General features: G+C 44.7%; 1 protein-coding gene across 5 annotated transcripts; it reads left to right on the plus strand.

Annotated features, from left to right (window-relative positions):
• Nucleotides 1–1,376: 1,376 nt before the first annotated feature.
• PODN (podocan) lies at nucleotides 1,377–27,733 on the plus strand. 5 transcript variants are annotated; one of them, XM_083510098.1, is made up of 12 exons: nucleotides 1,377–1,506; nucleotides 2,346–2,504; nucleotides 5,367–5,635; nucleotides 6,719–6,812; nucleotides 8,296–8,360; nucleotides 11,187–11,296; nucleotides 17,243–17,399; nucleotides 18,299–18,414; nucleotides 19,280–19,937; nucleotides 24,392–24,540; nucleotides 25,813–26,027; nucleotides 27,056–27,733. In XM_083510098.1, exons 3-11 carry the CDS (start codon nucleotides 5,372–5,374, stop codon nucleotides 25,988–25,990), a joined length of 1,791 nt encoding a protein of 596 aa, XP_083366224.1. In that variant the 5' UTR covers nucleotides 1,377–1,506; nucleotides 2,346–2,504; nucleotides 5,367–5,371; the 3' UTR covers nucleotides 25,991–26,027; nucleotides 27,056–27,733. The 5 variants fall into 5 exon arrangements, with proteins under 5 accessions (XP_083366224.1, XP_083366226.1, XP_083366223.1 ...); XM_083510097.1 differs by having other exon boundaries at nucleotides 1,388–1,506; nucleotides 2,277–2,504; XM_083510099.1 differs by lacking the exon at nucleotides 2,346–2,504 and having other exon boundaries at nucleotides 1,425–1,506.

Genomic DNA, 27,733 nt, shown 5'->3' on the forward strand with positions numbered 1-27,733 from the left:
TTGAGGTAGTGATATCATCCCTGTTATAAACTTGTAAGACCTGTTGCCATGGCAGAAGCAAAAGTATGCAGCACAAACACTTTATGTATGCAAAATGAGAGGTGTGTTTAAAAACAACAACAACAACAACACTCAAGTAAACTGTAGGTGCTGTTGACTCAAAACTGACCATCAAAATACAGTGGAACCTCTGTTTTCGAACTTAATCTGTTCTGAAAGACAGTTCAACTTCCGAAACGTAAACTGAAAACACAATACGGAAGCCTCAATACAATAGGGAAACTTAAAACAGAAGCCGTGGCGCAAGTATGGCTTCAGAAAATCGTTCCAAAACTGGAGCAGTTTTGCGTTTTCAGCATTCAAAAGCTGAAACGTTTGACTAAGGAGATGTTCGACAACCAAGGTTCCACAGTATTAAATAATGGATGTAGGAAGCAGATAGAAATTTTATTGTTCAAAATAAGGACAGTAGAATCCCAGAATAATCTTTATACCCTTTAAAGCCTGGGCTAGAACTTTGTGTAAGATGAGATGCTTATAGGAGGAAGCAAGGCTGGCCCACAACATTTTACTGCCTGAGGTAAAACAGAAATCATATAATGGCCCTGCCACCACTCCTTCCACCCTTACATTATGCTCCTCGCTTTCTAGGCACAGGTCTGAGCACACACACCCCAGCGCTTTCCCCACAAAAGCCTGCTCAAATGGCAATTCAGGTTTCTCAAAGTAAGTGCTCAGATGCAGCACTTTGCAGCATGGACCTGTGCCTAGAAACATAGCACAAAGTATGGATGAGCCCTTAGTTTGCCCATATTGAGGTGTGGGCAAGAGGAAGCTTAAAAATGCTGCTTGGGTTCAAAAAGTTTGAGAAATGCTTTTAAAGCAAATGCCAACTGAGGGCATCTTTTTCATGCACTAGTACAGTATGATTAAGTCAGGTGTGGGAAACTGGCTATGGCTATACTATTCCAAATGTTTCACTGTTTTGATTTAAGGCAGTAATGGCCAAACTTGGCCCTCCACATGTTTTGGGAATACAATTCCCATCATCCCTGACCACTGGTCCTGTTAGCTAGGGATGATGGGAGTTGTAGTCCCAAAGCATCTGGAGGGCTGAGTTTAGCCATCACTGATTTAAGGCCTCCAAACTCACCATACATAGTGTGTGTGTGTGTTTTCTAATACTGTTGTTGCATGTGTGGTCCTGAGGTCATAGAGTTCAGACTAAACCGTAGATCTGAGTCATTTTGCATCAAGCAGCCAGTTTGCTTTATACAAATATGCACTTCCCTCACACCAGCTTTTGGGAATAGCTTAATGGTCCAGAGGTGGATCCATTCCAGTTAAAGTAAGCCAAGATTTTGGGGGTGGGGAAGGTGGAGGGAGAGGAAACAATAAGACTTTAGTCTGAGCAAATGCTCATGTGAATTGGGAAAGGAAGACTGAGGAATTTTTGATGCCCAGCAAGGACCCAAAGGGGAGTGGTTTCCTGCAGGCTTCTCACAGGTATGTTAAGGTTACAAGAGGGGAAATTATTTGTAGTGTATGGTGTCTTTTAATCCATGCCGTTTCTGTGAAAGAAATTTCCCATTTAAATTTGCATGGTCTCTGAAAGTGCCACTGTGACTGTGGCTCACAAATCATGTTACATTACAGAGAAAACGTAGCTCTCCCATGGAAAAAATGACAATGTGGAGATAGTGCTTGCTGCTGATTATGGTATCCTAAAGAAAAAGTGGCAGAAACAGAATAGGAGGCAAATGTCCCACTGAGGGGAATCCTAAGTTGCCTGAAGTCTCACATAATAAAGACCTGTCAGTATATTGAAAACCCAAAGGAAAGGGATGGGAGGAATGAATGAATGAATGAATGACATCTGTTCCCTTTTTAAAATTCAAAAACAAAGAGAAAATATTGTGACACCTTAAAAACTAGCAAGAATATTACTTTATTCAGGCAGCCCAAGTTGGGTAGCCACCAAAAGGTAGAGGCAAAAATGTCAAACAGTTCAGAAGGCAGGACTGTCGAGAAAACACACACTCTTTGAAACCCTTTGCTCTGTCCGCCTCATGTATAGATTGCTGCTCCTTCTCCTTTTCCTTGTTATTCCTACAAGTTGTGCTGATAAAAAGTGACTGGAAGTTTAATCTTTGTCCAAGCCACTGAATACATACAGCTATTAATTTCTCCCTCCTCTTCTGCCTCCTGCCCCCTCTTCCACTCTCTTCTCTTACATTTTCCCATATGGTGACTTTGGAAAATTCCTCTCTGCATAGGAAAGGACAGGAAATTCTCTTTGGGAGAGAGAGTTGCCTATTCCTCTCTCCCCCCCTCTCCCTTTCTAGTTCTGCTGATCACATCTGGAAAGGATCTGACTTGGGAAAGGGGGAAAGTGTTCGGCGCTTCGAGTGTGTAATTGACATGGCATGAGCAAGCGGAGCCTTTGGGGGGGCAACAAGAGAAACGCTTTTCTCCAGACACTCATCACTACCAGCTAAACAGAGGTGAGTTTTTGTTTTCTGCACTTTTTACTCTCTGATAATAGCATGACAACTTGGAGGACAGAGAACAGCTTCCTCGATTTTTTGTTTTTGCCGCGGCTGCTTGAAAACTCGTTATGCACACCTAAACATGCATAACCTGTTAATTGGAGGGTGTAACAGTGCCTCACAGCAAGAGAGCCACAGGCACTGTGCATGTCTAATTGCTTTTTCTGGAAAACAACCCCTGAACCTTCCAAGCGCTGCTGGGCACATAATTCACCACCGGTGCTGCAGATACAGGGCTTTGGGAGGCAGAGATGCTATTCTGGACCTCAATACAAAACCAGTATGTTCTGGCTTCTTAAGCAGAAGAAACTTTATACATCTCTCTTGCTGTACTTTGCTGAGACAGGCGCCGGATTTGAGCCAAACTTTGGTGGGCTCTCTGCAGAGACTTGAGAGATGAAGCCAAAGTGAGACAACAAACCTAGGATAAGTTTATGTAACAACTTAAAGAGGAGGGGGGAAAACTCATCTTAAGCCTTTCTTCAAACTGCAAAAGAAATCAGAATAGCTTGCTGGGTTTGTCAGTCTTGCCAGCAGATGTTTTTTTTATCCCAAGTGTCTTTCTTTGGTACCGGAGTAGTGACTGCTACAAAAGCTCAAGACAGATGGATGTCAGTGGCATGGGTTCCTTCTAGCTTCATGGTGGAGTGGACCAGGCAAAACTCTGCCAAAAGGAAAATTGAATAATCTTTGTATGACTTTATACTCCAATAAAGCACACCTGTGGTCAAATGAGATGCTCCCACTTTGAAGTGAGTGCAATTGCAATCAAATACTCATCCTACACATTCAGAAATTTACAAATTTGCTGCAGCATACACAGCATGTCAGGAAGATATGCAGTGGTGGGTGTTGCAGTCCCAGAAAAGGAAGTCATTTAAGGTTTGATGATAGAAACTGGATTGTTGACAACAAACAGCTTGGATCTGGTTTGTGAAACTTAGCCAGAACAAAATCCTCCTCTTTGGGGATATTCTGCAGACAATGGTTTAACTATTTGCTCTGTCACATGCTTACTGAGTTGTTATGGGCAAAAGCCTCTCTCTCTCTCTCTCTCTGAAAATGGAGAAAACAATAAACAGGGAAGTAACATGCAATTGTTTTGGTGGCATAGAATCACAGAATTGGAAGGGACCCTGAGGGTCATCTAGTCCAACCCCCTGCAATGCAGAAATCTCAATTAAAGCATATGTGACAGATGGCCATCTGTTGCACATGGTTATATAAAGTTACAAGCTGAATTACAGTGAGCCATGACAATCAGAAGGTTGTATGAAAGGACTTACAGAAGACGTGGGTTTTAAGGAAGGATTGGAAAGAAACAAGAGGCGGCACCACCCAGGTGTTGGAACAGGAGGAGCTAAGTTTGCAGGCAATAGGGATGTATTAGGAATGTCAGTGAAAAAGAAAGATAATGAAGTGGTGTAGAGGCAAGGGCAAGGAGTTTGTGCTGGACCTGGGAACAGGCAGGATGTTATTGTAACGATTTAAGGAGTTGGGGACACATGGGAGAGGTGAATGATTTTGGGAACCAAGTGCAGGATACAGGTGAAGGGACCAAGGTGAGGCAGTGCAAGACCAAATATAAGGATGCAGTAGCCTAGTCAAGAAAGATGCAGATCAGAGTGATTGCAAGGGAACAGATAGGATGCAATGCTGCAACAGGTGATGCAGCACAACAAAAGCGGGTTTAGGGCAGCATGACTGGTTCTGCCACACTGGGCTCTGAGCCTAGGGGGCGCTGCAGGGTGTTGCTATGATGTGGATTGAGCAGAACGGAAGGTGAGGGGGTGCATTCCGAATTTTGGCCTTACACAGGGTATTGGTGAAATTTGAAAGACTGAAGTCTGTTGCTCCAACACGCCGTGTCTATGGCTTGAGTATGGAGAACAAAGGCAACAGGTCTGTTCAACTGGGTGGATGGCAACTTTGTCAATTGATAAGGAAAGAATACAAGGAGAAGAGAAAATGGGAAGAAATGTGAGAATTTCAGTCTTGGACATACTGAGCTTCAAATGAGGGGGGTGTCACTTGTCAAATCCTAGTGCTGCAGCTATAAGAAAACATGCAGCTGTCAACATTTCACCTTTTGCACAGCTGCTAAGGTAAAGAAGCTTTTGTCTTTTCTTTCTGGTGACCCCACTTGGGAAAGGGAGAAAGCTAAGCATCTTCTTGTATTTGCAAATCGTCCTATGTCGACCTGTGACTTAGCACCAGGTTGGAGAATCTTTTCAGCCCAGCCCTGAGGTCCCCAACTCCTGAAGGCATCTGCAAAGCTGAACTGAGAAGGGAGATCCAAGCAAAGGTTGAAGTCCTGCTTGGATCAGCTAGACTGGAGTTCCCATTCCAAAACTCCTAAACTCCAGAGTGTCGCCATGGTTTGGTAGCTCCTCAGTGGAAAGAATCCCAGTGGGGCTTGTATTTGGTGTCAAATTTCAAAAGCATTAAATACAAGCTCCACTTGCCAAGGGACAATCAGAAGTGCATTTTAAGACTTCTGACTGTTTCTTTGCAGGTGCAGTTGTATGTTGTCATATATGGGGTGGGGGGTGGGGTGGGCATGGCTTGGTGAAATGGCCTCACAGGCCAAATCAGAACCCACCGACCCCCAGGCATGATGGAGCCAATGGACTGGAGGTCCCTTTCCAGTGACTTAGCAATTAAGCCACACTGCCAAGCATTTAATCTTCAGGGTCTGGTAGTAAATGAATTGTCAGGTGTCCATATTCCTTTGTGCCATTGTAGAGGTTCAAGCCTACCTTTAAAAAGAGCTGCTATTAACAGATCCCCAACTCACTGATGTTTCCTTGATTTCAGTGGAAATGTACTTAAAGTTCGGGTCCCTGTTCCCTGTGCTATGGCTCTTGGCACTTAGCTCCAGCAGGATTCAAGCTCGGAAGAATGCAGACAGCAATGAGTTCCCAGAAGATTCATCGGAACTAATCGACCCAGAACGTAATTCTTTGGCTCCAGATTGTCCTAAAAAATGCACTTGCAATCCAGAAGGAATTGTGGATTGTGGAGGGTTTTCACTGAAAGAATTTCCCATAGATGTACCAGAATTGACAAGCCACCTTTCCTTACAGGTATTGTAAAACTAAACATGGACTGCAAACTGTTTGTGGGATCAGGCCCACAGTTTTCTTGTAGCTGTTTGTAATGATGTTTGTACAATACAGGGCCTAAAGCAAAGGTATCAGGTCTGGCTAAAGGAAAAGGTATTATGAAAATATTGATTTGTGGCCTATTTGTGGAAGAGTGCAGTGTGAGCTAAGGCATTCTTAGCTTATTGTACTAGTCATACAGGGTGCTTCCAGATAGCTTGTTTACTGCACATTCATCCTGGTTTGTTTGCAGGGAGACTAAATGACAGCTATTTAATGAACATTCATTCTGACTTATTTGCAGGAGGTTAGATAATGCAGCATCAAAGCAAGTGCTATCATACATTTCCCAGTGTATTTTCCCATCACTTTTCTAATCGCAAAAAGTCCAATCTTTTGGGGAGACGGGGTTGCTGTGCAAGTCCTCCACATCCTCAATTTAATGTCATGTGAGTGTTGCTGTTGTCAGGCTGCAGGATTCAGGCTGGAAGTGCCCCTAGACACTGAGCTATATTATCTGTGAGGATGCAAAATTCTGCACAAATATACGTTGTAAAATTCAGTAATCTTCCACATCCACTATGGCCTGCATCCAAAGAACTGCACGACTTGTCTGCATGCTTAAGGAATGCTTGGGCTTACATAATAGCCAGCCACAACCTTCTTTTTGAGCTGAAGGGGGTTTTCAAAGCAGTTTGAAATAGGACGTGGGTGTTTGCACTTCAAAAAGAAAATACTCGTTTTTTACAAAATCAGCTGGGCAAGTCCAAGTTCTTGGGTGCCTCTAAAGCAACTCTGTCATTCTGGCCCATATGATTTGCCTGGTTCTGTCTTGTGCTCTCTCTCTGTGCATGTGTCTGCTGCAGCACAAGCAAAAGCTTGTGCTCCAAAGCAGCTGCATCAGCAGGACAGAAGGCTGAACAGCTCCATCCCACCAGCCCATTTTAGAGAGAAGCGATCCTGCCATTCAAATCCAGGTGAAGATTCTCGGAAGCGCCCTTCTGTTTCAATAGGGAATGTTCCCATGTGTCTCGAGGTCCTGATAAATCTTTTCACTTCTTTCAGAACAATCAGATAGAAGAAATCTTTCCAGAGGAGCTGGCACGTCTTTACAGGCTAGAAACACTCAACTTGCAAAATAATAGACTCACTTCCAAAGGTAAGCTGCAAAAATCCAGACTGGCCTCTTAACTCCTGATTCGCTGTCTTTCATTGGACTAGGAGGAATGTTGATGCTTGCCAGTGACTAACACTGCATATCACCCACTAGGAGGAGTGAAATGTAATTTGATCCCCCCTTTCCTTGGCTTAACTCTTGATAGTATTGTGAAGCCCTAATTTCCGGAATTTATAAGTTTGGTGCTATCCACATGCACAATATGTAAAAGAGCTACGTACATACAGATCTACAGATCATTCCTTCCAGTAGCATCTTAAAGACCAACTAAGTTAGTTCTTGGTATGAGCTTTCGTGTGCATGCACACTTCTTCAGATACACACTTCTTCAGATACACACTTCTTTCGTGCATGCACACGAAAGCTCATACCAAGAACTAACTTAGTTGGTCTTTAAGGTGCTACTGGAAGGAATTTTTTTATTTTGACTATGGCAGACCAACACGGCTACCTATCTGTAACTAGATCTACAGATCATTAGTGGTGGCAAAACAATTAACAAGGAAGCCGGGAAAGGAGCAGAGAGGGATGCTGGTGGAACACTTTGTGTTGCCTTTGTCTCTGGATGATTTGCAGCAGATTGACATAATTTTCGGAGGTCACGTCCGCACTATAGTTTAACTCTAACCGCACCCCTTCCCAAATTATGCTGCTACAATTAAGAAATCTTGAGGAGAATCCAGGTGTGTGCTTATGTGTGTTCAAGTCTGGGACTGAAAACTAACTAATGGTCCAAGCTTATGTTTGAAAGCACCTTGTTGCTTCCTTCTATGTGAATGTGAATTCTCCCCCTGCTCCCCATTCCAAAAATTCAGTTGGTGGAGAAACTTCAGGTCTACACTCTCAGTAAAAGCCTTTTACTGGAGACCACATTTAAAAGAATAGGAGACCTTTGGTTGTCTGAGGGCAGGCATTGCCAAATAGCATGGGCTTCATGTACATGTCAGTCTTTAGAGATCCACTGAAAATGCTTCACTGTAAAAAGAAAATAGTACCCTGATTGTGGACACAAGTAAAAATGTTAACCTACACCAGCCTACTCTGCAGGTCCTTAAAGGCTAAGTCTAATCCTCATAGTTTGTAACAACTTGTTTTTATTTTGGGATGCAAGCATGCTCACAGTTAGTTCTATGTGTCAAAGAGGGCTTTGGCTTATATTTGGGGCGGGGGTGGGGGGAGCTGCATAGGAAGCTACATTTGAAACTGAGGGGACTTTCAAAAGCAAATTGTAATCTGGAATGACCTGCTGCTCAAAACACGAAAGAAATTCTCACTGGAAATGGTGAAACCTTTGGGTGTGCCTAAAGTAGCTCTTTGGGTTCCAACTTACGTAAAGATAAAAATTAAATACGAATCTGATATTTCTAGTCATTTTTTAAAGGGGAAGAATGATGATCATAGATTTAGTTGCTCATTGGCGACTCCTGAGGGGTACTAATTGTCAAAATATTCCTATTATTTGAAGGACTTCCAGAAGAAGTGTTTGACCAGCTGGAGAACTTGAATTACCTGTATCTTGCCAATAATCAGGTAAGCAAATGTGGTCTTACAAGAGCTGCTGTTGGTTATGTGTGTATGGACTGGGGACCAGGAATCCATTCAGCCAAGGGCCACATTCCCTCATGGGGAACCGTGGTGGGAGCAATAGATATTTCTTTTGGACTTATACTGTATTCACAGGATTTTACACCCCCATCTCCACCCAGGCAAATAAGAAGAGTGATGACATTTCAAGGACACAATCTGGGCAGGCAAGAGCACACAAGGAGTGTGTGGAGTAAAATCAATGAGGGGTATGGCATGGAGTCTGGAGAGAGAGGTCTAGAAGGTCACATTTGGCCCCTGAGCTGGAGGTTCCCCACCCTTGGTTGAGATAAACACTTTACCTAGTTTCTTCATTTAGTATTGCTTGAGAAATTCATTATTTGCATGAACTGACTGATCCCAGAGAGACGAATGTGTGTATCAGGACAGAGTTATCTATGTTGCAATGCAATTCTTGGCTCGAAAAACATATAAAACTTATGAAATGCCCATTCAGAACAAAATACATTTGGAAATGAATATTTTGTGAGACAATATGTTGAAAAATACTTATTTAAATGCGCATGTTTTAAAGTTAGAAATGCTGATGAATTCAGAAACAAGACAGAACGGACTTATGAAAAAGTACCTGTGAAACTGACATGAGTTGAAAGAGACTGAATCATCCTTTTCTTCGTAACTAAAGAGTAGTTTGACAGTGGCTTGCTTTTCAACTGTATTCTTTTGGCTTAGAGTGTTAGAACTTTAAAGATGCAGTAGGGACCGTGACGTGCTACAGACAGACAGCAGTAAACAGTTTCATGGTGTTCCATAGCTGTGGCCATTGAAACTTCCATTTTCCACAGCACTGACTGTATTGGTGTAGCAGTAGCTGATCATTGACAATCTGAGTGGTTATCATATCAAAGGAAACTGCATTGACTCCACCAACTCTTTCAAATGAGTTTACCCTGTTGTGGGTTAGGTGCAGTATCAAACTGCTTCTCCAGTAACATCATGTCCTTTCCTCCCATTTACAGCAATTTTCCATGTAACAGTTTTGGCAGTGAACAGCTGCAAAAAAAAGAAGAACACGAGCCAGGCTGTGACTAATATTCCAGAACGTTTCTGTCCAATTCCACCCACCCACCCACCCAGCTCTATGTGATAAAATGGCCATTAACCTCCCTGTTCCTGCTGCAGAAGAAAATTGTATCCCAATAATAGAAGCAAAACTTTGAATATGGTATACACATGCAAATATAGCTTGGTAGTTCTACATATTCAGAACCACCGTGAACATACTGAGAACTAGGACACTGAAGTAAACAGTGCAGTATAGCCAAGGCCCATACTTAGCATGAGGGCAAGGATATGCTGGAGACAGGGTGCTTTCACAAGAATCATGTACTGTTATGTGCTTGGCAACTTTGACTAGAAGACCACATATAAGGCTTGACGATAATATATACCTATGCCAAACAGAAATAAAAATATCTGTAGCAGGAAATCTAAAATTCATCCGAGAAAATGTAACTTCTGAAACAGTATTAGAAGTGGGACCTGCAACAAAATGTTGCAGCGTGGAGTGTTTCTGGTTGGGATGCCAGGCAGCCTGCCATGCCCTTCTCCTGGATTCCATTTCTGTCCCAAAATGTCAACCAGCATTCTATGAAAACTGAGCATATTCAGTCTTCATTGGACTGTTTTGGGTGAATCACCCTCACCTCAGTGGTCCCCCCCCCCTTTGAAATTGCTTTTGTACTTCTGTAAACCTTGGAGCTTCACTGAACATGTTGATACATTTTTTTTTTGGTAGTACCACTTTGGCTATGAAAGCAAAGCATTAAAAGTTACATAAGCTGAACGTAAAAAAATATATAGTGGGAATATTGTACGCACATTTGCAATTTGAATCTCCAGAGTTTAATTTCCCAACTCATTTTTAATTTGTTTATTTTTAAAGAGACAAATTCTTGGGTCTTTCCTGTTGATAATATATGTTAAAACTTAAAGCGATCCAGTTCCCCAGCCTTGTGTTATTGGCAGTGTTATTAAGTAACCACCTTGTCAAATGTAGTACGGTACTAAAATCTTAAAACTAACAGGATTCATAAGTAGGAATTTTGAAAATAAATTACATTAGAAGAGCACACATTTAAATTTTCCACAAGCAAATTTGTATTAAGAGCATATTCTTTCTGAATAATTTCATTTCTTTCACAATATGTATTTCCTCTGTTCTGTACAATGCTCAGCTTCCAACAGACACTAAATAAATATTGAATAATATATTCATAGTTTGTCCACTACAATCCAACATGCCTGCAGACAAGGTTACAGCTCACAAAGTAAACCCCGTGTCTTTCAAAGATAGCATGAGAAGAAGTACCCTTCAGAAATTTGATGAAAACTCAGAGGGGGAGCCTGTCATATACTCTTGTTTTCTCATGAGATTTTTCCAGGAAAGGTCACTGAACTATTTCTTGAAAGGATTATAAACGTAGCATAACATTTATTTACTCTCTGAATCCACTATTTCCCCCCAGTATTAACAAAACAAAATATGTCTCAATACAAACAAAACTCCTTCCAGGGATGCTGAAACAAAAAATTAACTGTTTCCTACAGTGTTTACTTATATTTGTGAGGAAGACAGAAATCTTCACTGCTGTGAGGGAGCTCCACTTTTCGGAGCTTGACCTTGTTAGGTTTCCTCACTGAAACAAATAGCCTGATAATCTTTTGTTGCAAAACTGGCAATGGTGGCAGTTTGAAGCCTTGTGTCTCAGACCACAATATCCTCTTCTGGCACCATATTTTGTTTTCCAGCTCACGGCGGCTCCGAAATGCCTCCCGAGGACCTTGATCAGTGCTGATTTTGCAGCCAATAATCTCACTAAGATTTATGAGCTCACATTCGGACAGAAGCCAAACCTGAGGTAAACAGAGGGGTTAAGAGGCAACTGTAAGAGGAAGAATGTCGCACTGCTTCTGTGGCAGATGGGGGAAAGTAATTGTTTAGTAAAAACCACTTGCGGCCTACAAATTGTAGCCGGAGGAACAGAATTGTTTATCTTTGAAGATGAATTAATTCTGGTGGCTTCTGCTGGATGTCGTTTGCATGCAAATAGCAATTGTGCTGGAAAGTGTCACAGAATACTGTAACAGAAATTCAGCCCATTGGTTTTGTGATCCGTTTGTCCAGGAGTAGAGGTTCCCAACATCACCCCTAGAAGATTTGCTATCAAATACTTCATAAACAAGAATAAGGAAGATTACATAGATCAGGTATGCGGCCCAGTATTTGTTGGACTGTAGCACGCATTGTTAAGTCGTGGGTTGACATAGCAGCCGGCACAGCGATTTCTTCAAGTAGCTCTTTATTATGGTAAGCTGGAATAGAACTGACTGCGAACAGCTCAGCCGGCCTGTATTTATAGGCAGCCGGCTGTCAACATTATAACCACAATAGCCCAGAGTTCCCGCCTAAAATAACTGGCGCGGACCTGAGTGAAAACTATCTACAGACCTGAGTGAAAACTATATACAGTATCCCCCTGTTGGCCCAGGGTGAAACTACACTACATAACACCCCTCCCCACCGAGATAAGGCGTTAGTTACAATCGTAGTGGTTTCCTTATATACAGCACTACGCGTAATGGTTCAATTAGGCACAAAAGCATATCGGTTACATTTCCCATACTTAGACCAACAGTGATACCTGTCCAACAACATAGTCCTTTAAATAAGTTGGGCGCTTGGAAACTCTGCCAGACCGCCGGGGACTGGTAGCCAAGTCCGGAGGGCCACACAGTTCTCGCTGAGGCTGTGGTGCGACCCTAGGTGGCGTTGGAACCAACTCCCCTGGATCCGCTGCTGTGGGTGGAGCCTCCGCAAGTGGAGTGGTCTGAGTCTGTTCTGAAACGGCTTGGTTCGGCTCCACGCTGGCAGTTTGCGAGGGAGGTGTAGGTGGGGCCTCGCCATCTGTACGTGTCTCTTCTGGAGCCGCAAGCGCAGTTGGGGGCACCTCGGTAGTGTCCAAGTCCCCAACCCTGCGCCTAAGCTGGTCTATGTGCCGTCGCCACAAGCGTCCGTCTTCGAGTGCCACCTGGTACGAGCGAGGACCAGTGACTCCCACTACTGTGGCTGGCACCCAAGGGATGTCCCCCACATAGTTCCGGGCAAAGACCTGGTTTCCTGGGACAAATGACCGTGGTGCGTTGGCACAGCCTGGGGGTTCAGCCACGGCAAAGTCTGGGTGTAGCCGGTCGAGCGGTGACCTGAGGCGGCGGCCCATAAGCAGTTCAGCAGGACTCCTCCCTGTGGCCGCATGAGGGGTGATGTGTTGCACGAACAAGTATTCGGTGACCCGCTCATGCCAGTCTCCCCGGTCCATGCGCGCCAGTGCCTCTTTTGTCGAGCGCACCATTCTTTCCGCTTGCCCGTTGCTGGATGGATGAAAGGGTGCCATTAGGGCATGGCGGATGCCCAGTCCCAAAAGATACCGCTCAAACGTGCCTGACGTGAACTGCGGTCCGTTGTCAGAGACAAGGACATCAGGACACCCATGCGTTGCAAACAGGCCTCGCAACACCCGGATGACAGCTTCGATAGTGGTGGAGGGCATCAGGGCGACCTCCAGCCATTTGGAATAGGCGTCCACCACTACCATAAAGGTCCGGCCGTGAAAGGGGCCAGCCAGATCGATGTGCACCCTCGACCAGGGTGTCTTTGGCGTCTCCCAGGTGTGTCCCTTAGCTGCCGGTGGTGCAGGCCTCGACTCCTGGCACGCTTGACAGGCGGACACCCAGGCAGTGATGGCATCGTCCATATTAGGCCACCAGACGTAACACCGAGCCAACGCCTTCATTTTGACAATTCCCGGGTGGCCAACGTGCAGAGCCTCCAGGACGGGCTGACGGAGTCCCTGGGGAATCACGACGCGGTCTCCCCACAGCAGACAGCCGCGATGAGCTGAGAGTTCATGTTGTCTGGTTGCGAAGGGCTGGAACTCCGATGCAAAAGGCCCTTGTGGCCACCCCCTCCACACCCAGTTGAGCACCCGGCTGATGGTGCGATCCTGGGCCGATGCGGAGGCCACAGTGGCAGCCGATACAGGCGCTGCCGGAAGGTCCTCAATCAGAAGGAGCGATGAAGCTGGAGCCGGGTCTTCCACAAATGCTGGAAGAGGGCAACGGCTGAGGGCGTCGGCATGGCCCATCGATTTCCCCGCGCGATGGATGAGCCGGTAGTGGTAGGCAGCCAGGAAAACAGTCCATCGCAGCATGCGTGGTGAGAGGACCGGTGGGGTTGGACGATCACCGGCGAGGAGGCCCAGGAGTGGCTTGTGGTCAGTGATGAGGTCAAAAGTCCTGCCATAGAGGTATTCATGGAACCTCTTCACTCCAGCCACAAGTGCCAATGCCTCCTTGTCGAGCTGGCTGTAATTCCGTTCCGTCAGAGATAGTGTCCTGGAAAAGTAGGCGAGCGGTGCTTCTCTTCCATCTGGAAAATGGTGACTAAGGACAGCACCGATGCCAAAAGGTGAGGCGTCGCAGGCAAGGACCAGCGGCCTGGATTCACTGTACTGTACCAGCACGCTGTCTGAAGAAAGGAGAGCCTTGACCGCGTTGAAGGCCGCCGTCTCCCGATGACCCCAGGCCCAAGGCGTCTTAGTGCTAAGGAGTCGGTGAAGAGGCTCGGCCACTGTGGCTTTGTGGGGCAGGAACATGTTATAAAAGTTCAGCAGCCCCAGGAATGCCTGCAACTCCGTTTTGTTCTTTGGGGTGGGGGCCTGCTGGATAGCGCGGATCTTGGATGTGGTTGGATGAAGACCGGAGGCATCGATAAGATAGCCCAGGAACTCTACCTGTGGAACGGCGATCTGGCACTTCTCCCTCTTTACCTTGAGCCCGGCCTCCTGGAACCAGGTCAGCACGGCACGGAGGCGCTCGAACAGCTGCTGGTGTGAGTCTGCAGACACCAAGTCATCAAAATATGGTACCACGCCCGGAAGCCCTTGCAGGAGACGCTCCATAAGGCTTTGGAAGATGCCAGGAGCCACACTCACCCCGAACTGCAACCGGCGGCAACGGAATGCCCCCCGGTGGGTGACGATCGTCTGGGCTTCAGCAGTGGCATCATCGACTGGCAGTTGTTGATAGGCTTGGGCAAGGTCCAGCTTAGCGAAGACCTTACCCTCACCCAGGGAATGCAGCAGGTGTTGGACAACAGGAACCGGATAAGCGTGCTGCTGAAGTGCCTTGTTGATCGTGCACTTGTAGTCAGCGCAGATTCTCACCGACCCATCTGGCTTGACAGGCGTGACGATGGGGGTTTCCCACTTTGTGTGGTCAACCGGCTCCAAAACTCCTTGGGCGATCAGTTTGTCCAGTTGTTCGTCCACCTTAGCCTTGAGAGCAAAGGGAACCCGGCGTGGCTTTAGCTTGATGGGGGCGACTTGTGGATCAAGGCTAAAGGAGATGGGCGTACCTGTATATTGGCCCAAGGTGCCGTCAAAAACCTCGGCAAAGTCTTTGACCAGACCCTCAGTCTCTGCGTTAGAGATGCAGTTGATGCCGGTGACTTCCAGGCCGAGGGCATCAAACCAGTCTAGCCCTAGGAGGCTTGGCCGCTGACCTTCGACCACCACCAACCGGAGCAGGCCCGAAAAATCCTTGAAGGCGATCCGGAACCGGCCAACACCTACCACGGGAATGTCGTTTCCCTGGTAGTCTCTCAGGTGTACGCGGTGAGAGTCGAGTTGCCTTTTGGACACTCTGGGTACCAGTCTTTTGATGGTGCTCCATGACACGATGGACAGGGCAGACCCGGTGTCGATCTCCATGTCACATGGAGCTCCTTCAATGAGCACCGTGACGTTCAGCTTGCGTCGCGTAGGCGAGTCGGTTTGGCCAATCGTGGTTCCAGACGGGCAGCGGCAGTTGGTGAGAGCGAAACAACTTTCCTTGGCAGACTGGAGTGAAGACTTGGACTTGCGAGTCGATGAAGGGGGGGTGTCAGACGGAGCCGATCGGCAGACCTTAGCGATGTGGCCCCTTCTGGAACACTTCCTACAGATGGCGTCTCTGAATCGACACTTGGCACGGGAATGGTTGCCTCCGCAGCCAGCACATTCCGGTTGGCCCTTGGACTTCTGTTGGAACTTCCTGCGCTCCCGCTTTGTCTGGTGCACGTCATCGTCTTCACGGGAGGATGCCTCCTCACTGCTGGCCTCTTCATGATGCACCGGAACTGGCTCCCTAGCAAGACGCGGGCTGCTGGACTTGCGGATCTCCTGGGCGGAGCGTTCAGCAGCTTCTGAGGCCACAGCCTCCTCAATGGCTTTCTGTAGCGTGAGGTCTGGCTTGGCTAGAAGACGCCGTTGCAGATGGATGTCCCGGACCCCGCAGACGATTTGATCCATCAGGGCATCGTCTAAGTCTCGGAACTCACAGTGCATTGCAGCCTGTCGCAGGGCGGTGGTGTAGTTGCTGATTGACTCCCCCTCTGCCTGGTTCCGGTGGTAGAACGCATGGCGGGCAGCAATCTTGGACGGCTTTGGTGCGTAGTGGTTGCGGAGCTTCTCTTGGATCGTGTCCCATGGTGTTGCCTGGACTGCTTCAGGCGCAACCAACGCTCGGGCCGTCTCAAACACCTCAGGCCCACAGAGGCTGAGGAATAGGCCCCGCTTCCGATCCTTTGATACTGCTGTCAGCTCGTTGGCTTGGAGGTAGCAGTCGAACCGAGCGAGGTAGGAGTCCCATGATTCAGAGGCTGGCGCAAACGGCGGTAGAGGCACAAGTGAAGCCATGATTCCGATGCCGGCGTGAAGGGCGATGGATGGAACACAGTGCTCTAGCCAGAACAGTCAGCTCTGAATTGGTTCTGCCCAGTGATTTCGCTCAGTGATTTCGCTCTGTGATTCAGCTCAGTGATTCAGCTTAGTTCAGAGGCTGGCCGCATCTGGCTGTGCTCTGATGTCCATCGATCCCATCCTCGTCGCCAGTGTTAAGTCGTGGGTTGACATAGCAGCCGGCACAGCGATTTCTTCAAGTAGCTCTTTATTATGGTAAGCTGGAATAGAACTGACTGCGAACAGCTTAGCCGGCCTGTATTTATAGGCAGCCGGCTGTCAACATTGTAACCACAATAGCCCAGAGTTCCCGCCTAAAATAACTGGCGCGGACCTGAGTGAAAACTATCTACAGACCTGAGTGAAAACTATATACAGTATCCCCCTGTTGGCCCAGGGTGAAACTACACTACATAACACGCATCATGCCTGATCATTGGCCATGCTGGCTGAGGCTGATGGGTAGAACAACATTTGGAGGACCACAGTTTCTCTATCCAGTAATGAAGTCTGATACAGAAGTCTCCTCCACAATTTATAGTTGAGGTTACCTTCAGTTTAGGGAGTTTGGTTTTGGGGGGTAAAGCTTTCTATTGGGACTGCGGCAGGAATAAAAAAACTAGGTGAGTATCAGAGCTTCAGTCTTATGTAGTCTTTAAGTTTCAAGATCTGAAGGAATAAAACTAGTGGATCATAATGAAAAGCAATGAGTGGCTCCTTAGGAGGCCTCAGGGCTCTCAGTACTCCAGCAACCAGGGTGGGTTAGTAGCCCGCATCCAAAAGGATGGCAATGGGTAGCAGTCATCAGCCTGTATTTAAGGCAAGGGCAGGCAACATGACCTGGGGGCTCAGCCCAGCCCCCCTAGGTTTCCCATCTGCATCCTCACAATTGATCCCAAGGCTGAATAAGGTGAGGAAGAGCTCCTGATCAACAGTTTTTAGAGGTCATTTCCAGAAAACTTTATGAAACAAAACCAAGTAGCTATATCTGCACTCATTCCTAACTTAGTCTATTTCCCTTTCCGGTAGGTCAGTGTACCTTCACAACAATAAACTGGAAGATGCTGGGTTACCAGAAAGCATGTTCAATGGTTCTGATAATGTGGAGGTCTTGATCATGTCCAGCAATTTCTTAAAATATGTTCCAAAGAATTTACCATCAGCACTGTATAAATTACATCTAAAGGTAAGATGGCAATTCTATTACAGTAGTTCTTCTCCTTGGGGATGGGATTGTGCTTCTTTACATGGCAGGAAATCACACTTTGTAAATCTGATTCCTTTGAAATCACCACATGTCTATCTAGCTGTCTGTCTGTTTTTCTGTCTATCATGTTTGTGGGTTGCGCTCTCTGTCCAAGAGTATTTGAGGTATTCTGTGGCTAGGAGTGCTTATGCCCAACGTAGGCTTGTTTGCCAGCTACAGCCATTCCTGGACTGGCATAGCCTGGCCTCAGCTGTGCACAATCTAGTGACCTGCTACTTTATGCACTTTACATGGGGCTACCCTTGAAGGCTGTCTAGAGGCTGCAGCTAGTAGCTGTCAGCTAGCGTAGAATGCAGTTGCTATGCTGGAAAGTGGGGTACTTCAATGGGACCATGTGACACAGGTCCTGAAAGCACTGTACTAGCCAAATTCAAGGTGTCAGTACTAGCATATAAATCATCATCATCATCATCATCATCATCATCATCATCCACAAATTGCTTGGGACCCAAGTAGCTAAAATAGCACCTTTCCCAATACCAACCACCTCAGACCCTACAATTGGCAGAGAAGGCCTTGCTGGTAGTACCGCCACTAGAGGCTGCCCAGTTGGCGCTGACCTGTAACAGGGCCTTTTCAGTGGTGGTTCCCCAGTTGTGGAATGCCCTCCCTAGTGAGGTGCATCTGTCTCCATTGTTATTAATTTTCAGAAGGAATTTAAAAACATTTCTATTTATCCAGGAATTTGTTAGCTGCAGAAAACTGTTTTTGGCAACTCTAATATCACTGTACCACCTCAAAGATGTCCTTTGTACTTTGAGGACTATGATGTTAGGATGAACAAATTCATGATCTACTTCCTGTGTTTCTTATGGCAGAACAACAAATTGGAGAAGATTCCTAAAGGAGCTTTTAGTGAGCTTTCAGGACTTCGAGAGCTGTATTTGCAGAACAACAAACTGACAAATGAGGGCATGGACAATGAAACCTTTTGGTGAGCATGTTGATTTTCTTTAGTGGATGTCAGCCACATGTTGCCTTATAGCTATTCTACTTTGTTAATAATTTGTCAACACATTAAGAACAATAACAACACATCCAATCTCCTATAAGCTGTGTTTTTTTGTGGTATTATGGAGTACTGCCACCTCTTCTTTCTTTGCTGCCCATGGCATCCATTTTGTGCTGGCACGCACAACATTTTTATCAATATATGAATATTGACACTTTTTTTAATACCCAAAACAGGGCTGCATATGAGAATAACTTTCCCTCTATTTTTGTTAGACACTGCGATTGAATTGACTCAGAAATCGATTAAGTTATCTCTGAAAATAACTGTTCATTTTCTGAGCTAATGCAAAGCTTGGAAAATAATCCCACACTCTATGCTTCCAAGCACCCAGAATCAAACTCTGATTTTGTTTCCTAGTTTAGAGTTGACAATTAAACCACAGTTTCCTGACTGGGATATAAAGGGAAACTGTGGCTTAATGAGTATGGAGGTCTTTCATTAGATCCTTTGAGTAGTTAGAGGAGGGAACATAAATGTTTTTGCAGAACACTTAAGTTCAAATCAAAAGCTACTAAGTTATTAAGTTAGGCTATAAAGTGGAGGTGGAACATGTGGGGCTGATGGAACCCAACAATCAGCTAATCTTGCTTCTGATATTGTTAGACCCCATCTTATATCAACCCCAGCAAGCTTGCCTAAAATTAAAAGGTCAAGGATGATGAGAGATGGAGCCCAGCAACAGCTGGAAGGGCACAAGTTTCTCACCCCACTTTATAGATTTCCATTCATTTTTTTAAAAAAAAGTTTAACTAAGAACATTCATTTCACCCCTTTTTCTTCCAAGGAAACTTTCGAGCCTTGAGTACCTGGATTTGTCCAGCAATAACCTTTCCCAGATCCCAAGTGGCTTACCTCGAAACATCGTCCTTCTCCACCTAGAGAAGAATGCAATTAAGTCAATAGGCAGGGATGTATTGACCCAGATCAAGAACCTGGAATACCTTCTGCTTCACAATAACAAGTTGAAGGCCCGGGGGATCCACCCTCAGGCTTTCCATGGCCTGAAGAAGTTACACACAGTCCACTTGTACAACAACCAGCTGGAAAAGATCCCCAGTGGGCTGCCCAGACGGGTTAAAACTCTTATGATTCTTCACAACCAGATATCGGAAATTAACAGAAATGATTTTGCTACCACTTATTTTATGGAGGAGCTAAACCTTAGTTACAATAAGATCACCAGCTCACAGATTCATCGGGAGGCTTTCCGTAAGCTGAGGCTACTGAAATCTTTGGATCTTTCAGGCAATAATCTCAATACCATGCCTTACGGCTTCCCGAAGAACCTGCTAAGCCTGAAACTGAAAGTGAACGAGATCAGCTCTATTCCCAGGCGCACGTTGTCTGGGATGTCAAAGCTGCAGGAGCTGTATTTGAGCAACAACAAATTGAAAGTCGGTTCAATATACAGTGGGTCGTGGCAGGATCTCACCAGTCTCAAGGTACAAGCATGTCACTGATATTGTGCGACTCTTTCATTTAGACATAAACACAGGAAAAAGTCTATACATCAGCAAAGAAATCCAACTTCCGTAATTGAAATAGATTTTGCAAAGAGAAGGAATTATGCAAGTATACTTACTGTGAAAAGAAAAGGAAGTAGAATGTTGTGTTATTTCACCACAGAATCTGGAAGCTTGGGCAAGATCTAAGGGCAGTACATAAAGGCAAGGGGGGGCATAGGTGTGTTGAGACGCAAAAAAAAAGGATGGCAAGAATTATAAAGAGACGAACAGTTGGTGTTGTACAATAGCATTTCAGAGAGAGATTTTCAAGGCCCCCAGTTTGTTTTATAAGACTAGCAATTATATGATTAACAGTACATGCAAATGAGTTCAGTTTTCAAGTGTAATAATTTAAATTTGAAATTGGTTTGAGGTAATGAACTTCATTTGCAGAAGTACAGTTTTCACCTAAGATTGTGAATCTCTGGATCAGAGTGAACACTGTGTGTAAAACTCAAGGAAATGGAAGCAGGGAACTGGGAAATATTTATCTCCTCTGATCTGAAGATTGGTCCAAATGGGCTAGTTACAGATGTAAGAAATTCTACCAGGATGGCATAGTATTGGTGCAGAAAAGCTATATGTTTTGGAAGTTGGTTTTCAGGTGGGATGTTGGAGAATTCCATCAAAAACAGAAACAAGAGTGAAAATCCCCTCAGTTTGCATGTTCATTAGAGGTTAGGAACAGAAATCACGTAAGTGAATATGAGCAGTGTTCAGTGTCATTGGGTTTTTCTGTACACAAATGTTATGTACATAATTACATTATTTGCTGTATTGTGTTTGTCATTTACCTTCCAATGAAATGCATTTAAATTAATTATGTAATTATGTAATTATGTAATTAATTTCCTAAGTTAGTGAGACTAATAATAACATAGATTTTAGTGAAAGCTGAACTGTAGTGCAAAGGAAACAGTGCTGACTGCAATGAACCCAGGATGGAATGGAAGTCACGGCCTCCTTACATCTCTACTTTTCACTCTACAAGCCTGTAGGGCTGTTTCCAGATATGAAAAGAAGAAAAATATCAGAAGTTTTCTCAGGAAAAGGTGTCTTCAGAGATATTTAAGCTCAGCTCTAGAACCTACTGGTTTCCTGAGACAGGATGGTCAATGGAAGACTCCAGCATCTGCACAGATTTCTTATGTTGCTCTTCCATAAAGATCTATCGAGAAGGTCCTGCTGGCATAAAGTTTAGAGAACCAGGGTTATATGAAAATACATTCTTGGTGGCTGCTTCACGGCCATTAAACTCTCCTGGAGACCCCGCAGATTCTGAACCTGAGCTTTTTTGGAGAAGCATTGCAAACCCTTGTCACTAAGTATAGCTTTCTGTAACTTTGGTTAAAACGGTAGAGAGGAGGGCATATGTTAAAATGGCTCATACACTAGGCTCTATAGTTCATTAAAACACACACACACACAACTTTGTGGTCTTCCAATCTATATAAAAAAGTTAGTGGTTATTGAAGACGCAGATTATTACACTGCCCCACCCCACCCCACCCCTGCCAGATGAGACAGGTGAGAAACAGTAAGTTAATGAATACGGGTTTAGGTGTCAACCATGGGTTTTATTGTTATTTATTTTGCCTTTTAAACAACTCTGCTTTTCTTGGCTCCAGTTGGGACCAAAAAGCAAAAGTGCCCAAGTGGCATATTTAGCCAGAAACTGGCTGAACTAGTTTTTCATAGAAAGATGTTTTTGCATGATTTCCAGCTCTGTTTCTCCAAAGCCAAATATATTGAGTAATCTTTGTGTGAGAGCTTGAACTTCTGGCTGCTTCTCCAGTCTGCTGATTCCAGTCTGGAATGTTCTTCAGAAAGGCAGAATCCTTTAATTATATAAATTTAATATTTAGCTCATTTTCTTTTGAGTAAGGCCCTGTAGGAATTGGGGGAAATTGGGGGGAATTGGAGCACTGCCTTTCGCAGAGCTTTGCTTTGCCTATACCCATAGGATTTTTTTGGGGGGGGATTGTTTGTTTAATAAATTTGTGAGAAGACAGACAATGACACCATTTAAAGAATGACGCTTGTTCTAAGAACAGGAGCAATTTAAGCCCCCAAAGATCTGCTCACTCGACACTTTCCCAAATTGAGGGTGGATTTTTTATGATCACAATCATTTAACATCACCCGTCCTGAAAAAAAATCAGCCTGGGAGGAATTCAGCATTGCTCTATGTGTAAATTATTATGTCAGCGCAAACATTTCAGCTTGCTAGGTGGAATTATCTCCCCATGGGCTGTTCCTTTTTTCTTATTAATATATACATAAATACACACACACACACACACACACACACATTGGATATTCATTTAATTCCTGATGTTCATCATAAATTTTATATTAACTTGAACCTTGCATAGCCTATGATGTAAGTTAATTGGAGTTGAATTACCATACGATCAATGTTAATGTTGGCTAATGGCTAACTTCATTGCCTCAACAGTCAATCAATGAGGCAGACAGTTAAGATCAAACTTTGACGGTGGTGGTAGCTGACTAAAAATATAAGAAAAGATGTAATCATGTTAACAATAGTCTAAAAATAAAAATAAATCGGATATTGAGACAATCTGCAGGAAGTCACTGGAAGCAAGACCACTTCACAAAGATAGCAAGTAAGCAAACTCTGGGCTGGTTGAGTCCTCAGCCCACTTGTAGCACATTTCTCCACCATCCCTACACCTCACAAAGATGCAATTCCTTTCCCTCCCCCCCACCTTAGCAAACTACAGTTCCCAGGATTCTTCAGGGGAAGTCATGGACTTTAAATGTATGGTGTATACGCAGACTTAGACTTACTTGCAAGTAAAGAAGTGTTTTCTTCTATAATAACATTTGTTTCTCTGTAAAAATGCTTCATGCAAGTATGTGAATTGTGCTCTTCATGAACGACCTCACTGGCCCAGCCTGGAGAGGTTACTGTGAGACAGCTCACTCAGGAGGTCAGTACAGTGGTACCTCGGGTTAAGAACTTAATTTGTTCCGGAGGTCCGTTCTTAACCTGAAACTGTTCTTAACCTGAAGCACCACTTTAGCTAATGGGACCTCCTGCTGCTGCCACACCACCGGAGCACGATTTCTGTTCTCATCCTGAAGCAAAGTTCTTAACCTGAGGTACTATTTCTGGGTTAGTGGAATCTGTAACCTGAAGCGTCTGTAACCTGACGTACCACTGTATCTGTGTTTGGAGAATATTCAAGTTTTTGCCTGGGGAAAAGCCCTCCAAGTCCACAGAAGGAGCAAACAAACTTCAAATGCATAGTTTGAAGTCACAAGTCACTAGGCCATTCTCTTCCCCATGCCCTAATCACGTGTCCAGAATTCTGAGAATTCTGAGAATTCTGAGCATCTAATGCCAAACACTGTTGTACGTGCTGCAGATTCAACAGCAGCTGCAGCTGTTACTGTTCAGCTGACCAGGCTGTCAGAACAAAGCTACAGGAAATGGTCCAAGAGGAAGAAAGTTGATGCAGAGGCAACCAAGGAGGGAAGCTGGGACTGCTGCGCACTTGTTGCTATGGCCACATTTCAATACAAATGTCCAACATTAGGTGGCCCAAAAGGAAGGGTAATTGACTAGGACGAGATACAGGGACCTGAAAGAATGGTTTACAAGGCACAGGAGAACAGGCAATACAGTGGTACCTCGGGTTACATACGCTTCAGGTTACATATGCTTCAGGTTACAGACTCCGCTAACCCAGAAATATTACCTCGGGTTAAGAACTTTGCTTCAGGATGAGAACAGAAATTGTGCTCCTGTGGCGCGGCAGCAGCAGGAGGCCCCATTAGCTAAAGTGGTGCTTCAGGTTAAGAACAGTTTCAGGTTAAGAACAAACCACCGGAACGAATTAAGTACTTAACCCGAGGTACCACTGTAATCCAAAGGACCAGAGAAGGTGAAAGCAAAGGCCAAAGGAAATAAAGCTGGGCAAAAGACAACTAGGAAAGGGAAAGATGCTACATATTCATCTACAGGGCACTGATGTGGCCACATTAATGAACTTGCTTCCAACCATTTTGTGGGCATCTCACCAGGCGCATGTAATGAAATTGGGCTGCAATCCTAGTATACTTCCCTGGGAATAGGGGAGAAATCCATTTCAGTTCACACTTAAAGGCGACCTTACCTAATTTGTTCTTTCCAAAACAATACACACAATGCTTGTTTTGCATGGGGGTTACGTTCCGGACCCTGTGCATGTTGGCAGAACCTGCATAAAGAGTTCCACCAGTTGTACCCTTGCTTACACAAATTTCAAGTGCCTAGGTACTCAACATTTTTGTACAGTATGATCAATCTAGCCCATTTCAAAGCAAACTGATTTCCATTAATTACTTCCAACTAATGTTGTGCTGTCTGTTTTTTCTTTCAGATATTAGACATAGCTGGCAATCAGCTGACTTCTATTCCCTCTGATTTGCCAGAATCTCTAGAGTATCTGTACCTCCAGAACAACAAGATTACCACAGTGCCAGAGAATGCCTTTGAATCCACACCCAACATAAAGGGAATTTATCTCAGGTTTGTAGTCCAGAAGAAAGGTTCCCCTGCCTGACCGAGATGCATCCAGTCAAGGGCAAGGCTGAGAAGACTCTTCTTTGGAACACCTAAAGTGTTTAGACAGGCCTGGTGGGGTTTGTTGCATGTTAAGTTGAACAACGGAATACCACCCACTCAGTGCTGTATCTAAAATTGCCATTAAGAGTCTCCTCAGTTTTATAAGCGGTTGATTATGTGGCATGAGGAGATGCAATTTAAGAAGTCCCAAAGCCCTCTTGGTCATGCAGAACGTAGCTGTGTGATTGTTGAATTCTGGCCTTAGCACTTTGCAGGTAACCAGGGTACAAATGACCAATGATCCAAACGTTCAGATTACTTTTGCTAATCCAGATGTGAACATAAGGAGAGTTCTACTGGATCAGACTAAAAGTCGATCTAGCCCAGCATTGTGCTTTCACAAGTGGCCAACTAGATGCCTATGGGAAGCCTATAAGCAGAACATGAGCATGATAGCATTCTCCGAATCATAGGTAAAGGTAAAGGGACTCCTGATCATTAGGTCCAGTCATGACCGACTCTGGGGTTGTGGCACTCATCTCACTTTATTGGCCGAGGGAGCTGGCGTACAGCTTCCGGATCATGTGGCCAGCATGACTAAGCCACTTCTGGCAAACTGGAGGGTTTCCTTCCCGCTGGAGGGATACCTATTTATCTACTTGCACTTTGACGTGCTTTCAAACTGCTAGGTTGGCAAGAGCAGGGACCGGGCAGGGACCAAGCTCACCCCATCGCGGGGATTCGAACCACTGACCTTCTGATCGGCAAGTCCTAGGCTCTGTGGTTTAACCCACAGCGTCACCCGTGTCCCTAATCATGTTCTGCAGCAACTGGTATCCAGATGCATTCTGAATTATGACTAGTTAACCAAGTTGGGAGCCATCACTAAATTTTGTGAAAGTGAGTTCCATCATTTAGCTATGCAGTCTGTAAGGAAATACTTCATTTTGTCTGTCTAGGAGACTAGATGGATTGTCTCTATCAGGGCTGTCCAGAAGGTAGATCAGGATCTACTGGTAGATCTTTGGGTTTAGAACAGTTTGATTATGATGGAACAACCTCCCCCCTCACTCCTCCTGCAGGTGCTCTCCTAGTGGTTCTCCTGACGTCCCCACAGCTAATTGAGGGGACTTGGGGGTGAGGAGAATTGTACAAACAGGAGCACTTGCACTGGTTCCTTCTAGTGGGACTACTTACTAAGTTCTAACACCAGAAACTCTCTTTTTTATCTTCAAGGTTTAACAAGATTGCATTCAATGCAGTAAAAGAAAGCACATTCCAGAGGCTGAAACATCTACAGGTGTTGGACATAGAAGGAAACTTTGAATTCAGCGACCCTTTGAAGAATAGGGACCATTCGGAGGAGGAAATGGAAGAGGAGGAGGAGGAGGAAGAACAGGAGGTCGAGGAATAATGAAGATAAACTTTGATTGAACCAAGTGTATCACATGGTAGAAAATTACTTTCAATGCTATCCTAGTTATACTGTCTCTTTACACAACCTGCTTTTCTATGGCACCCCCAGCCTGTACACAAAATAATATTTGTGACCCAATTCTGTTAGTGATTGGGTTGACAGATAAATATATATTAAGGTGCATGAATGTGTGTTGGTACAATGTCAGAAGTGGACACATCACCAGGTGACCAAGTGTTGCATATGGATAGCAATATGTGCCCCAGCAGTAATGCCTAATCCCTTGTGGCTTTCTGGAATGGCAGTTAACTCACACATGGTGCTTGTATGTTTGTTGTAGTTACATCAGTTTTCATTCCCGATCCTGTAGCTCAGATGAACTTTCAGTTCATAACCACTGTGGGATAGCATTATTCCTGTATGAGTGTGTCCCGGGAGCATAGAAAACAGCCTCTCTGTGGCTATCTCTATGCACTGGACATACTTGCAACGGCACATAAAGAGGTATTTCTGTGGCTGCTGTGCAGCATAAAATGTAAGAAGCTGTTGTCTCCTGAATCAGATGAACCTTTGGTCCATCTAGCTGAGTGCTGTCTACACTGATTGGCAGCAGCTCTCCGGTGTTTTTGAAAGGAGTTTCTCTGGCATCTAGCTGGAGATGTCAGGAGTTAAACCTGAGCCTTTGGGCATGCAAGTGCTCTACCACTGAGCTATAGCCCTTTCCCAGTTTTTAACACTTATTTTTTCCTGAGTCTGGGGATTATTTGGAAGACTTGTTTTTATTCAAGCTTTTATTTTCTTTTTTGTTTTTAATGAGATTCTTAAGTCCTTTGCTTCTGATTTCCTTGTTACTAACCACCCTAGATAACTGGATAGAGCAGGCTTTATAAAATCTAAGCGAATACATTTCTGCCTTGAGTTCTGATTCTTTGCTTAAGTTCTTGACTGCATTTTGAAAGGTAGCTGCCAGCGTTATGAACTGGGATAAAAATAAATGAATAATGAGCTGGGATGAACATGCAACAAATACATGATTAAAATTTTGATTCTCATGTTTTTCAGGAACTCCTTCAGCAAAGCGGCATGCATCCCTGTGTTTATGTATCTATATATATCTGTATCTCCATAGATATACAGAGAGCAAACAGTGCAATGAATTTCATGCAGGCGGTTGGCTCATGTGATGGTGCTTGGCCAGGCCAGCTGAAGAGAGTCTGCTCATGTTGGGGGAAGACCCCCAAGTGCCACCCCATGTCTTATACTTCATCTTGTCCAAGTACTTTCTGGATCATCAGGGATTCTGGGGGAATTTTCAAAAGCTGGCTTTTGTCCCCCTTCTGTCACTTCTCTCACAGTTTTCCTATGCAAATGAAAGTGAAACTCTTTAGAGCAAGTTCCCTCAAACAGTGTTTCTGTGTCACTGCATTTCAATGAACCACTGCGCTCAGTGATGGGAGAAGGGAGAGCATCCCGTGTGGTTTTGTTTTGTAGAACAACCTGAGGCATCTCAGAACCATCAGATGGCAATAAGACTGACTCACCACACTGGACATTTCTGTCCCCTTTTTTTGGTTCAGTTCAGTATGTATATTTGGATTAAGAAAGAAATCCTATTACGGCTGGATCCCATATATAATTTATCCCCATTCCCAAAGCCTGCAATATGCACCCACCTTTATGAAGGTTTAAAATATCAAATTATTATGTTTTGTGAAAATTAAAATATATTTTTGCCTTTGA

Source organism: Podarcis liolepis (genome assembly GCF_965112155.1).
Source record: "Podarcis liolepis genome assembly, chromosome: 6".
NCBI lineage: Eukaryota > Metazoa > Chordata > Lepidosauria > Squamata > Lacertidae > Podarcis > Podarcis liolepis.

Coding starts and splice junctions, on each gene's coding strand:
- PODN (XM_083510098.1), top strand. CDS start 5,372: ATGTACTTAAAGTTCGGGTCCCTGTTCCCTGTGCTATGGCTCTTGGCA. Junction 5,636..6,718: donor CAAGCCACCTTTCCTTACAG/GTATTGTAAAAC, acceptor CACTTCTTTCAG/AACAATCAGATAGAAGAAAT. Junction 24,541..25,812: donor ATAAAGGGAATTTATCTCAG/GTTTGTAGTCCA, acceptor TTTATCTTCAAG/GTTTAACAAGATTGCATTCA.